Source organism: Aethalodelphis obliquidens, unplaced genomic scaffold, assembly GCF_003676395.1.
Source record: "Aethalodelphis obliquidens isolate GAN/ISIS:26980383/991018 unplaced genomic scaffold, ASM367639v1 scaffold38, whole genome shotgun sequence".
Taxonomy (NCBI): domain Eukaryota; kingdom Metazoa; phylum Chordata; class Mammalia; order Artiodactyla; family Delphinidae; genus Aethalodelphis; species Aethalodelphis obliquidens.
The window spans coordinates 17,553,547-17,567,167 of NW_020837982.1; the positions used below are offsets into that span (position 1 = coordinate 17,553,547).

At 43.0% G+C, this 13,621-nt stretch overlaps 1 protein-coding gene across 8 annotated transcripts in view; it reads left to right on the forward strand.

Moving 5' to 3' along the window:
- ULK2 (unc-51 like autophagy activating kinase 2) overlaps positions 1-13,621 on the forward strand; it is a 65,544-nt gene that overhangs the window by 24,306 nt on the left and 27,617 nt on the right. For all 8 annotated transcript variants that reach the window (XM_027131150.1, XM_027131153.1, XM_027131147.1 and 5 more), the window contains one exon: positions 4,709-4,880. In XM_027131150.1, the coding sequence (XP_026986951.1) occupies positions 4,709-4,880 (172 nt within the window). The remainder of the gene's footprint in view (positions 1-4,708; positions 4,881-13,621) is intronic.

Below are 13,621 nucleotides of genomic sequence, written 5' to 3' on the forward strand. Positions count from 1 at the left end.
TCCAGTGCCTGGCACACAGTAATACTCAGGAAGTGGCAGGTGCAGTTATTCTTATTTTCCAGGGAAACCCAGTACCCCACAGTGAAAGCAGATGCTGCGGCAGCCTGTTGCGAACGGATGAGCCCTAAAGCTGGCAGGAAGCCCTTCTGCACAGCCCTGCAGGCTCAGACCAGATAGACTAATAAGACTTACATTACATTCCCATGAATTTAAAAAAACTAAGAGGGGAAAAAAGTGGTGTGTATTTCCAGTTTCAGTCTGGAATATAGGAAAACACTGGATTTGGAGCGACTGGGGAGAAATGCAGAGGAACTGCAGGGAAAGACCGAAGGCTCTGTTTGGAGCCGGGCAGGACCAGCCTCAGCGCTGGCCCTGCTGCTTGCTCACTATATCCTACAGGGCAGGTCAGTTCCCAGGCTGAGCTGAGCTTCCTTGTCTGTAACGTAGGTTACAGAGGCCTGGTTAACCTCTGGTTGAAGGGGAGTGGGTGGTAGTATGTAGTGAGTGCTTGATAACTGTAGCTACCATGATGGAGCACGTATGTGATACAAGGTGACACGCGGTGTGAAAAGCAGAGATGGTGCTGGAGAAGGACAGCAGGGGAGAAGCTGAGTGTGGGAAAGCCTGGGGGATGGTAGGACCCCAAGGGAGGAGAAAGAGAGGGGCCGCCAGGAGGGACGCAGCTGGGAAGTGCTTTGACTGGACAGAGTGTGCTGGGCTTTTGTTGGATGGGGATGCTTTGAAAGGGAGCGCAAGACAGCAGCGTGTCTTGGGCCGCTGGGAAGAGTGGAACAGGTGCTCGCAGGAGGAGGGGCGAGGGGCGGGGTAGGGGAGACATACTTAGATGCTCAGAACTTTGGTGGAAAAACCTTTTTTAGAAGGCCTTTATGACAAGCTAATGCTTGAAGTGAAAATAACAAGGAAATCTGGAAATAAGAGGAGAGCAGGAATAATATAATGTAATGTAATGTAATTTCCAGTTAGTGAGATTAGAAAATGGGATGATTTGTTAGGCCTTGCTTTCAACAGTCTGCAAAAGTGAGAGGACTTCCTATAGGCACTGCCTTCCTTCCTAGGGCTGCAGCAGACTCTTGCACTGAGGGTGGATGCATGCAGGCATGCCCACGTAACATTCTCTTTTTTACGTTCTCACACAAATATCCAGCCGCTACTTCATTCCAGAGAAATCTTTGAAAGGTGAAAAACAAAAACTCTGTAACAAAAAGCTCAAATCACTCTTTTAGTTAGGACTCTGGCTATAGGCTGAATGCTACTTAGATAGTATCTCTTGAATATCTATTGCTTTAGTCACATTTATTAAATGCCTACTTTCTGTGAAGTTTTGGTTGGTACCAGTGGAAGATATGACCAGGTCCCTTCACTGAGGAGCTTTTAGTTTAATTGTGTGGAGAAGAGGCAGGTAAAGCATCGCTATAGAAGCATATGTATACACGCCTTTACTGCCTGTGGGAGTGTGGATGAGGGGCATGAAATCAGACTAAGAAGCCAGCACAGATGCTCAGGAGAGGCACTGAGCTGAATTTTTTGTTTTTGTTTTTTGTTTTTTTATTTATTTATTTTCGGCTGCGTTGGGTCTTCGTTGCTGCACGCAGGCTTTCTCTAGTTGCGGCGAGCGGGGGCTACTCTTCGTTGTGGTGCGCGGGCTTCTCATTGCAGTGGCTTCTCTTGTTGTGGAGCACGGGCTCTAGGTGGGCGGGCTTCAGTAGTTGTGGCACATGGGCTCAGTAGTTGTGGCTCGCAGATTCTAGAGCACGGGCTCAGTAGTTGTGGTGCACGGGCTTAGTTGCTCCGCGGCATGTGGGATCTTCCTGGACCAGGGCTTGAACCCGTGTCCCCTGCACTGGCAGGCAGATTCTCAACCACTGCGCCACCAGGGAAGCCCTTGAGTTGAGTTTGGAAGGAAGAGTAAGCACGGTGAATTTGTAGAAGAGTGGTGTTGTAAGCAGAGGAATCCCTGTGGAATGGTGACCCGCTGAAGGAATCTGTAGCCGTCCTTGGCCATAATGTTTATTAGAATTAAGTGAAATGTAAGTTCAGCTCGTTAGTTTCCCTGGCCACATTTCAAGGGCTCATAGCCACATGTAGCTGGTGGCCACCATGCTGGATAGAACAGAACTCTCCCATCGTTGCAGGAAGCTCTGGTTGGACAGGCTTCTCTGACGATTCAGTCTGTAGGGTGCAGAGAGCATTGGTTATGTGCTGAGGGGAAAGCAGAGCCAGAAGGGTAGGGAGAGGCTGTGTCTTGGCAGAATTTGGGCACCGAGCAGAGGAGGCCAGACTTTTTGTGGTGAGCCATTTGAGAGATCTTAAGTGGAGGCGTCATCTGATCCACTGTGTTTTAGCAAATAAATTCCTCTGTAAGCAGGTGGAGGATTGGATCGGAGACAAGGAGAGAATCCTCTCTACTAGATCAAAGAGAACAACCTGTGACCATTGCAGATTTTTTGGTTTGGTTTTGGTCTTGCTTTGTTTTTATTGAGAATGAGGGCCTGAAGTTAGTCAGCAGTAGGAAAGGGGAAGACGAGGGGCCAGGAAGTGCAAGGTGAAGAGTTTGTGGCGCTTGGCGATTGCTTGAACTTGGGACCTAAGGAAGAGGATGATCTTGATGGGACCCAAGTGGGTGGACTTTGATGGAGCCACTCAGCGAGGGAGCACAGAGGCGACGCGCTGGCGGTGCAGACGCGGGGGCAGCCTGGGAGAGGCAGGGCTGCAGTCGTCACTCTGGCAGTGGTAGCTGAGGCGGGAAGGTGAGAGTGACCCCAGGTGAGGCTACGAAGTGTGCCGAGTGGAGGCCCGGGGTGGCCCTGGGGAATCCCGCAAGCCACTCCTCTCTGTCAAGGGGCAAAGGAGACTAAGAAGCAGTGGGGAAAGCAAGAGAGTAGGGTCACTGAATGGAGGCGGTGGGTCAGGAGGAGAGCGGCCCACAGTGTCGGAGTCGCAGAGTCAGGTCACTTAAGGCATAGAGGAGCCTCCGGAGAATGCAGCCACAGGGGTCCCCGGTAGGCTTAATAAAGGCGGTTTTGGTGGAGGGTTGAAAGCAGGAAGTGGATTATGGTGGGTTAGGCGACACACAGGGGGTGAGGAATTGGGGTCAGTGAAGACTGAAGTTTCAAGAAACATTGTTAAGTGAAGAAGGGAGAGAAGATGGTAATTGAGAGGGCTGATTGATTTGAGATGTGGAAAAATTCAACATGTTTGTGTGCAGAGGGGAAAAAAGCCAGAATAAAGGGAGAGGGTGAAAGTGTCAGGAGCAGAGGGGAGTGATCTGGGTCCTTGAGGAGGTGGGGAGAATTAGTGGAGAGATTAGCTTTGAATGCAAGAAGCATCTCTTCCACCCAAGTGGTTGTGGATGAAGGTGATTTTATAAATAGCAAAGGAGGAAATTGAGAGAGTTCCTGCCTGGAAAGAAATGTCACTGGAAAGAAATCATGGAGTTAGATACTTGGAATCCAGCCCAGCTCAACCGCTCTTCAGTTGGCAGATTTCCTAATCTTCTCAGTTTTGTTTATTTATGTATGAAATGGATTTCAGAACAGGGCTGAAGTTAGATAATACATGGAAAGCTCTTAACAGTACCTATAGCCCATGGTAGGTGCTCTGTAATGTTAGTCCTAGATCTTCCTCTCTTTATAACCTTGAAGCGTAAGTGCTCTTCAGAAGGTGATAAGGAGAATTTATATCATGTGTATGTCAAACACACACACACACACACACACACACACACACACACACACACACAGAAGTGATAAGGAGATCTGAGACTGATTTCATTGCTCAGTGACATTCACAGGAGCAGTAGCAGTCTAACCCTGGGGTTGAAAGAGCATATTATGTAGTATTTTCCTTTTTCTTAAATAGAAACAAAGGTTAAACATGGTAATGGGGACGTAACACAACAAACTACGAAGTTCATTGTTTTAGGAAACTATTGTATGATGAAGACATTCAGTTAGAGTTGTCACTAGTGTCCTTGAAGTGGGCAAGTGTCAAGAGGTCTGTAGCTACTTACGCCCACGTATCTTTAAATATCTTTATATGCTTTTCTTCCCTTCCTGTCCTGTCTCCCACAAATCAACTCCTTCCCTTGCCAAAAAAGAACACAAAAGGAACATACCCACGCCTGTAAGGTTTTCTAAATCTCTCCTTCTGGAAGTGTAAATAATCTCTGTGCTTAATGCCCTTATCCTTACTGTGAACATAGGTCTCTCGCTTTCCCTTTTATAATGTTCTCTTCATTGGAGATTTAAAACTTTGTGTGTGCAGGATGTCATTAATTTAAAGTCCCTGGACGTTTTGTTTTAGTCATGAAGTAAACAGGTATTGAGTATCTGCTTTGCTAGGCCGTGCGCTGAAACGGGGATGTGGAGATGATAAAAACTCCCCTCACCCATTTCAGGAGAGGCAGCTTGTACGTGTGATAACTGGTATGATGGGGTTTTTGCTTTGTTGTTGTTTTGGTATGATGTATTTTTAAGTATCATTTTTAGAAGACATTTTAGAAGTCATTATGGAAAGACACTTTAAACTGTGCTTTTCTAAGGGAAAGATTTTCCAAAGAGATTTTTTTAATCTTAAATGGAATTGAACTCTATGCCACTTTCATGAAAAAAATATTCCTTAGTCTGATGGCTATTCTGACTTGCATTTTATTATGAGGCCACTTTTAATTTTATGTTGTTAATTTTAGTCCCTTCCAGATGTGCAGCATATTCAGGAAGAAAGCTTACCCTCCCCACCGTTGGGTCCTCCCAGCTCCCTCCAGGTGTCCAAAGATTCCGCCAGTACTAGTAGCAAGAACTCTTCTTGTGACACGGATGACTTTGTTTTGGTTCCACACAACACCTCGTCAGACCACTCATGTGAGAATCTTTTCTGCTTGTACACATTATATTTCTGAATTTACTAGACTAGCATTTTTTAACCTTTATATCACGCTGTCTTGTGTAGGACACCTTTTCAAATGGACATTTTATTTAGTTGATGGAATTCCAGAACTATCTACCTACCTTCCTGTAATCTGCTCAGTCATCTTCTATAAGACAGTAACCTTGGATTCTGAAGGTAGATGAAAACTTTGTAGGAAATGATCTCAAATTCTGTTTGTATCCAAACAGAAAGGAATAGAGAAGCCAACATAATGAGAAAAATTAAATTTAAGGAAAGGAATTAAAGGAAGACCTCTTTTGGAAAAAGCCTGAGAGTCAAAGGGTCTTAAAAACAGTCTGGATGGTGCTTCAGGAGCTACTGGCCTGAGTGCAGGAATGAGCCTCATAAATTTACAGGAAGAATTTGTATAAAGGAAGCAGAATCCAAGCTGACTGAATACAGTCAGGGTTCTGTGGAACAGTGAAGGGCAGCAGAAAACCCACAAAAAGAGAAGTTAGACAAAACCATGAAAAAAGAGGGAAACATGGTTTGGAAATTCGATTACTTTCAACAAGTGAATAGTACCCAGTTGACTGTGTGCAGATGTAGAAAGTTGGAGACGTTTGTATCAAGAGGTCTCTAGTTGTTTGTCAAATACATATTTAGTAGCTGCTTACATTCACCCCTGCGCTGGCTGTTGTGAAGGCTGTGGCCCTAGACCAAACATGCTTCGGGGCTGATTGGCTGGGGCAGGGGAAACACACACGGCACATAAGGCAAGCGGCGGGCCCTGATCTGTGTGCTGAGAGCTGGCAGCTGCCTTTAAAAATCATCCTGTGTGGTGGTTTTATTTCACTAAAAAGGTAATTAAAACTTTTTAAATTGTGAAATATTTCAAACAAAATAACGCGGCAGATACTCAAATCATCCACCGTGCTAGTTTTATTTATGTCAGCATTTTGACATACCTGTTTTAGATGTCTTTTTAAAGGTATAAAATGCTGTAGGTACAGCCAGAGTACTTGCATCATTCTTCTCTTGCCAGAGATATATTCTTCCTCTTGATTTGTAATTCTAATATGCCCCTGTATCCATAAAGAACATGTAGTATTTTTATGATTTTAGTTTCAAGTAAATGTTACATAGAATATTGTTTTCTGTAGTTTGCTTTTTCATATTTTTGCTGTGTATCTAGATCTGTATCTAGGTGTGTATCTAGTTCATTTTAATATATGATATTTATAGTACAACTAAACCATAGTTTATCTATTTCCCTACTGATTATGACTTGGAACATTTCTATCTTTTTACTGTTCAAAATGTGTTATAACAGATGTCCTTGTGCCAGAATTTCTTCCAGGTGGATGCTCTAGATATGTACAACTTCAACTCTATAAAACATTGGTATAAGCAAGTTATAGCCACTAACACCTCTGTCATGCTGCCCCAATGTCATCATGGTGCCTTCTAAAGATTTCCATCGTTTTTTTTCATATTTAACTTTACCTGGAATTAATTTGTGTAGATGGAATAAGGGCTCTATCAATTACCCTAGCATTAGTTATTGAATATTCTGTCCTTTCTACACTGATATTGTCATATCAGGCGTATATAAAGGATTTGTCAGTGTGTGTGCGTAGCTGGGGTGGAAGGTGACGGTGGGGAGCCTCCTAGAATTCTGTGGAGTCACCAGACTATTCTCAGCCCCCTTTCCTCCCCCATATAGTTTAATTTCAACTTGAAACTCCTACAAAAAACCATCTGGGGATTTTGATCAGCATTGTATTGATTCTCTAAGACCTATTCAGGGACCTAGAGAATTGTCTACTCAAGAATGTTTGTGTGTTTGTTCCTCCACCTAGATTTCTTTAGTGTGTTTTGATGCATGTTTATACTTTTCTATGTAAAGGACATTCACACCTTTTGTTTTATTCAAGTTACCTTTGGTTTTTTTTGTAGTTGTATAAATGTTGTCTTAAAAACATTTCTTTTTTTCCAAAACTGCTCCTGTCGAGGTCTTTCCATGCTGCCAGATCCCAGGGGTCATTTCTCAGTCCTCATCTTTTTGATGCGTCCACAGCATTTGTTATGGTTGACCACACCCTGCCATGTAATTAGTAAAAATTTGTTATTGTGAAGTATATCATATGTATAAGATAGTTTTTGTTTGTTTGTTTTGCGGTACGTGGGCCTCTCACTGCTGTAGCGTCTCCCACCGTGGAGCACAGGCTCCGGACGCGCAGGCTCAGCGGCCATGGCTCACGGGCTCAGCCACTCCGCGGCATGTGGGATCCTCCCGGACCGGGGCGCGAACCTGTGTCCCCTGCATCGGCAGGTGGACTCCCAACCACTGCGCCACCAGGGAAGCCCAAGATAGTTTTTTAAAAGATTTAATTTTTCCTTTTTGGTCACGGCTCGCAGCTTGCGGGATCTCATTTCCCCAACCAGGGACTGAACCTGGGCTACGGTAGTGAAAGCTTGGAATCCTAAGCACTAGTCCATCAGGGAGCTCGCTAAGATTTAATTCTTTAGGGCGGTTTTAGGTTATACAACAAAATTGAGAGAAAGGTAGAGATTTCCCATATACCCTTATGTACCCCTTATTTCATAGCTTCCCCCATTGTCATCATCAGTCACCAGAGTGGCACATTTGTCACCAGCGATGAACCGACACTGACACATCATAATCCCCTAACGTCCACAGTTGACTTTAGAGTTCACTCTTGGTGGTGGACATTCTGTGGTTTGGACAAATGTATAATGACTTGTTTCCACCATTGTTATTATACAGAGCATTTTCATTGCCTTAAAGATCCTCTGTGGTCTACTTACTTATTTCTCCCCACCTAACGCCTGGAAGCCACTGATTTTTTTTTTTTTTTTTTTTTTGAAGGGAACTGCAGCTCCTGCATTGTGGGTGGGACTCGTGGCTCATCTGTAGAGCTCCCCCTCCCCCTCTCCTACTTTTTTAAAAATTGAAGTATAGTTAATTTACAATGTTGTGTTATTTTCAAGTGTACAGCAAAGTGATTCAGTTATACGTATATGTATATATGTATTCTCTTTCAGATTATTTTCTGTTATAGGTTATTACAAGATACTGAATATAGTTCTCTGTGCTATACAGTATAGGTTCTTGTTGGTTATCTGTTTTATATACCAGTAGTGTGTATATGTTAATCCCAAACTCCTAATTTATCCCTCCTTATCCCCTTTGCTAACCATAAGTTTGTTTTCTATGTCTGTGAGTCTATTTCTGTTTTGTACATAAGTTCATTTGTATCATTTTTTTAGATTCCGCATATAAGTGACATATGGTATTTGTCTTTCTCTGTCTGACTTACTTCACTTAGTATGATAATCTCTAGATCCAGCCATGAAGCTGTAAATGTCATTTTTCATTCTTTTTTATGAGTAATTTCCATTGTGTATATGTACAACATCTTCTTTATTCATTCATCTGTTGATGGACCTTTAGGTTGTTTCCATGTCTTGGCCATTGTGAATAGTGCTGCTATGAACATACGGGTGCATGTGTCTTTCTGAATTAGAGTTTTCTCCAGATATATCCCCAGGAGTAGGATTGCTGGATCATATGGCATCTCTATTTTTAGTTTTTTGAGGAACCTCCATACTGTTCTCCATAGTGGCTGCACCAGTTTACATTCCCACCAACAGGGTAGGAGGGTTCCCTTTTCTCCACACCCTCTCCAGCATTTATTATTTGTAGACTTTTTGATGGTAACCGTTCAGACTGGTGTGAGGTGGTGTACCTCATTGCGGTTTTGATTTGCGTTTCTTTAATAATAAGCGATGTTGAGCATCTTTTCATGTGCCTGTTGGCCATCTGTGTATCTTCTTTGAAATTTCTGTCTTTTAATTGTGCATTTAGACCACTGACGTTAAAAGTGATTATTGCTGTACCTGGATTAGTATCTACCATATTCATTACTGTTTTCTGTTGTTGTCCTTGATCTTTGTTCTTATATTTGTCTTCCACTCTTTTTCTACCTTTTGTGGTTTTAATTGAGCATTTATTATGGTTCTGTTTTCTTTCCGGTCTTAGCATATCAATTATACCTCTTTTTAATTTTTTTTAGTGGTTGCTCTAGATTTGCAATATACATGTGTACTAATCCGAGCCCACTTTCAAATATGCTATACCAGTCATAAATAGTGTGGGTATCTTATAATATCAATAACAAAATAATCCTAATTCCTTCCCCCCATCCCTTGTATCACTGCTGTCATTAATTTCACTTATATATAAGCTACATAAGTATGTATGTATATGTACACATAAGATATATAGGGAAGCATACATAACTGAGTACACTGTTGCTGTTATTTTGAACAAATTGTTACCTGTAAACAGCTCATGGAGCTCAATATCAAAAAAACAAACAACCCAATTAAAATACAGGCAGAAGACCTAAACAGACATTTCACCAAAGAAGACATACAGGTGGCCAAGAGGCACGTGAAAAGATGCTCACCATCACTACTTATTAGAGAAATGCAAATCAAAACTACAGTGAAGTATCACCTCACACCAGTCAGAATGGCCATCATCAAAAAATCTATAAACAATAAATGCTGGAGAGGGTGTGGAGAAAAGAGAACCCTTTTGCACTGCTGGTGGGAATGTAAATTGATACAGCCACTATGGAGAACAGTATGGAGGTTCCTTAAAAAACTAAAAATAGAACTACCATATGACCCAGCAACCCCACTACTGGGCATGTACCCTGAGAAAACCATAATTCAAAAGGACACATGTACCCCAGTGTTCATTGTAGCACTATTTACAATAGCCAGGACATGGAAACAACATAAATGTCCAATGATAGGTGAGTGGATAAAGAAGATGTGGTACGTATATACAGTGCAATATTACTCAGCCATAAAAAGGAATGAAATTGGGTCATTTGTAGAGATGTGGATGGACCTAGAGTCTGTCATACAGAGTGAACTAAGCCAGAAAGAGAAAAACAAATATCGTATATTAACGCATATATGTGGAATCTAGAAAAATGATACATATGAACCTAGTTCCAGGGCAGGAATAGAGACGTAGACATAGAGGATGGACATGTGGACACGGTGGGGAAGGGGAAGCTAGGACAAATTGGGAGCTTAGGTTTGACATAAATACACTATCGTGTAAAATAGATAGCTAGTGGGAACCTGCTGTATAGCACAGGGAGATCAGCTCGGTGCTCTGTGATGACCTAGACGGGTGGGATGTGGCGGGGTGGGAGGGAGGTCCAAGAGGGAGGGGATATATGTCTACATATAGCTGATTCATTTCATTGTACAGCAGAAACTTAACAACATTGTAAAGCAATTTTACTCCAATTAAAAAATAATAATAAAAATAAAAGTTTTTATTTTACCTTCACTTCTTCCTTCTTCAGTGTTCTTCCCTTCTTTATGTAGATTCAGTTTTCTGATCCATATTATTTTCCTTCTCTCTAAAGAACTTCTTGCAAGGCAGATCTACTGGCAACAAATCCCCTCAATTTTTATTTGTCTGAGAGTCTTTATTTCTCCTTCATTTTGGAGGATAATTTTGCAGGGTACAGAATTCTAAGTTGGTGGTTTATTTCTCTCAACACCTTAAATATTTCCCTCCGCTCTCTTTCTGCTTGCATGGTTTCTGAGGAGAAGTCTATGTAATTCTTATCTTTGTTCCCCTGTAGGTATGGTGTTCCTTTCCTCTGGCTTCTTTCAGGATATTTTCTGTATGTTTGATTTTCTGTAATTTGAAAATGACATGCTGACATGTCGTTGTTTGGGGCATTTACCCTGCTGGGTGTTTTCTGAGCTTCCTGGATCTGTAGCTTGGTGTCTGACATTAATTTGGGGAAATTCTTAGTCATTGTTTCAAGTATTTCCTTCTGTTGCTCCTCTTAATTCTCCTTCTGGAATCACCATTATGTACATGTTACACCTTTTATAGTTGTCCCACAGACTGTGGATATTCTGTTCTGTTTTTTGGGTGTTTTCTTTTTAAGTCTTTGTTCTCTTTGTTTTTGGGTTTTCAAGGGTTCTCTTGAAATAATACTCTTGCTCAGAGATTCTGTCCTCAAACATGTCCAGTCTACTAATAAGCACACCAAAGACATTCTTAATGTTACAGTGAATACCTCCAGCATTTCTTTTTGGATCTTAGGATTTCCATCTCTGCTTACCTTGCCCATCTGTTCTTGCATGCTGTCTGCTTTCCCCATTAGAACCCTGAGCATATTAATCATACTTGTTTTAAATTCCCTGTCTGATAATTCCAGCATCCCCACCATGTCTGGTTCTGATGCTTTCTCTGTCTCTTCGAAGTGTGTTTTTTTGGGGGCTTCCCTGGTGGTGCAGTGGTTGAGAGTCCGCCTGCCAATGCAGGGGACACAGGTTTGTGCCCCGGTCCAGGAAGATCCCACATGCCACGGAGCGGCGGGGCCCGTGAGCCATGGCCGCTGAGCCTGCGCGTCCAGAGCCTGTGCTCCGCAACGGGAGGGGCCACAACAGTGAGAGGCCCGCGTACTGCCAAAAAAAAAAAAAGTGTGGTTTTTTTTTTTGCCTTTTGATATGCCTTGTAATTCTTTCTTTTTTTGTTGTTTAAAGAAATAAGATTCTTTTTTAAAAAATAAGTTTATTTTTTAAATTTTTGGCTAAGTTGGGTCTTCGTTGCTGCACGCGAGCTTTTCTCTGGTTGCGGCGACCGGGGGCTACTCTTCGTTGCAGTGCGCGGGCTCCTCATTGTGGTGGCTTCTCTTGTTGCAGAGCACGGGCCCTAGGCGTGGGGGCTTCAGTAGTTGCAGCACTTGGGCTCAGTAGTTGTGGCTCGTGAGCTCTAGAGCACAGGCTCAGTAGTTGTGGCATACGGGCTTAGTTGCTCCGTGGCATGTGGGATCTTCCCCGACCAGGGCTCGAACCCGTGTCCTCTGCATTGTTGGCAGGCGGATTCTTAACCACTGCACCACCAGGGAAGTCCTGTAATTCTTTCTTGATAGGCGCACATGATGTACCGGGTGAAAGGACCTGCTGTCAATAGGCCTTTAGTGATGTGGTGGTGAGGAGTGGGCGAGTCCTGTGATTGGGGCTCTGCCTTGCGTTGAGCCTGTGCCTCTGGGCTGTGAACTTCACAGGTGTTTCAGATTCTTCCTCTCGCCTCAGGTGGAACAGGAGGACTCCAGGGGCCTGGAGTTGGGTGTTTCCTGCACCCCCCCCCCAATTAAATTACTGAGTTTAAAGTCACTTGAAAGCATCCTCAGACTTCCCTGGTGGCGCAGTGGTTAAGAACCCACCTGCCAGTGCAGGGGACATTGGTTCGATCCCTGGTCAAGGAAGATCCCACATGCCGCAGAGCAACTAAGCCCGTGCGCCACAACTACTGAAGCCCACGCACCTAGAGCCCATGCTGCACGACAGGAGAAGCCACCACAATGAGAAGCCTGTGCACCGCAACGAAGAGTAGCCCCCGCTCGCCGCAACTAGAGAAAGCCCACGCACAGCAACGGAGACCCAACCCAAACAAAAACAAAAACAAAAAATCCTCAATAAAGAACTTAAAAAAAAGAAGAAAAGAAAGAAAGCATTCATTCCCCTCTGGTGGTTATGCTACCAAGTTGATATATGATTAGGTTCTATCACTTCATTTTATTTTTGATTTCTAGGGCTTGTTCTTTTCTTTTGACTTAATTTTGTTTCATAATGATGTATGATTCCAAACTCAAAGCTACAAAATGAAGAGGTGAACTCTTAGTGAACTCCAGCTTCCAACCCTGTCCCCTCTGCCCCGTTTCCTCCGTAGGAAACTATTGTCTTTAAAATGGACTCCTTTCTTGCCCCTCTCTTTATCCCCTTACCCTGATTCATTTTCCTTTTATACATCTTATCACTGCCTGGTATTATTACCTTCTTTCACTACTAGAATGTAAGCTTCATGAGAGTAGTGACCAAAGTAAATGTATTTCTCAGTTCCATGTATGGCCATTCAAAAGGATATTTGTGATTATTTTTTTCCTTTTTGAGTATTTTGAGGTTACCATAGTTTATTTTATTTTTAAAAATTTATATTATTTGGTCAACACTGCTATTTCACATCAACACATATGAATTATACCTTTGCAGCCATGTAAAGGTCACACAGGGCAGTATGATCTAGTGGGTGTAGAGGCGACAGGCCCCTGTGTTCTGAGCTGTGCTCTATTCCCTTAGACGAGTGATGTCTGAGCATGAAGATGGCCTGTGGCATCTGTGTCCAAGAGGCCCCAGTTTCATGACATCTTGTTCAGCTACCCGTGCAAGACACAGGAGAGTGTCATGCAGGAGTGTGGGTGCTCCAGCATTAGAGTGAATTAGACTTCGGATACAGGCAGCTGTACTACAACGTGACACACATGTTCCTAAAAGTCACCACACCCTGCAAAGTAGTTCAGTAAAAACCACAGAGTTTATGGGCAAACTGGGATTAGGAGCACAACACTCAAAACCTTTGTCCATGGCACATGAAAAGGAACATGATAAAAACAGCACAGGTTTTGCACATGGTAAAAGGTGAAGAAATATGTATACACTGCAATACACTTACCCTGAAAAGACCTGATGTTGGCAGCCTGTGAATTCAGCTGGGTGCAGTGTTCTGTGCTCACCTGTTGTTACTCATAGGCAAAATCACAACATAAGCAAATGGTAAATTCGTACTGTGATCAGATTGTTTCCTAATAGTCATGTTGGA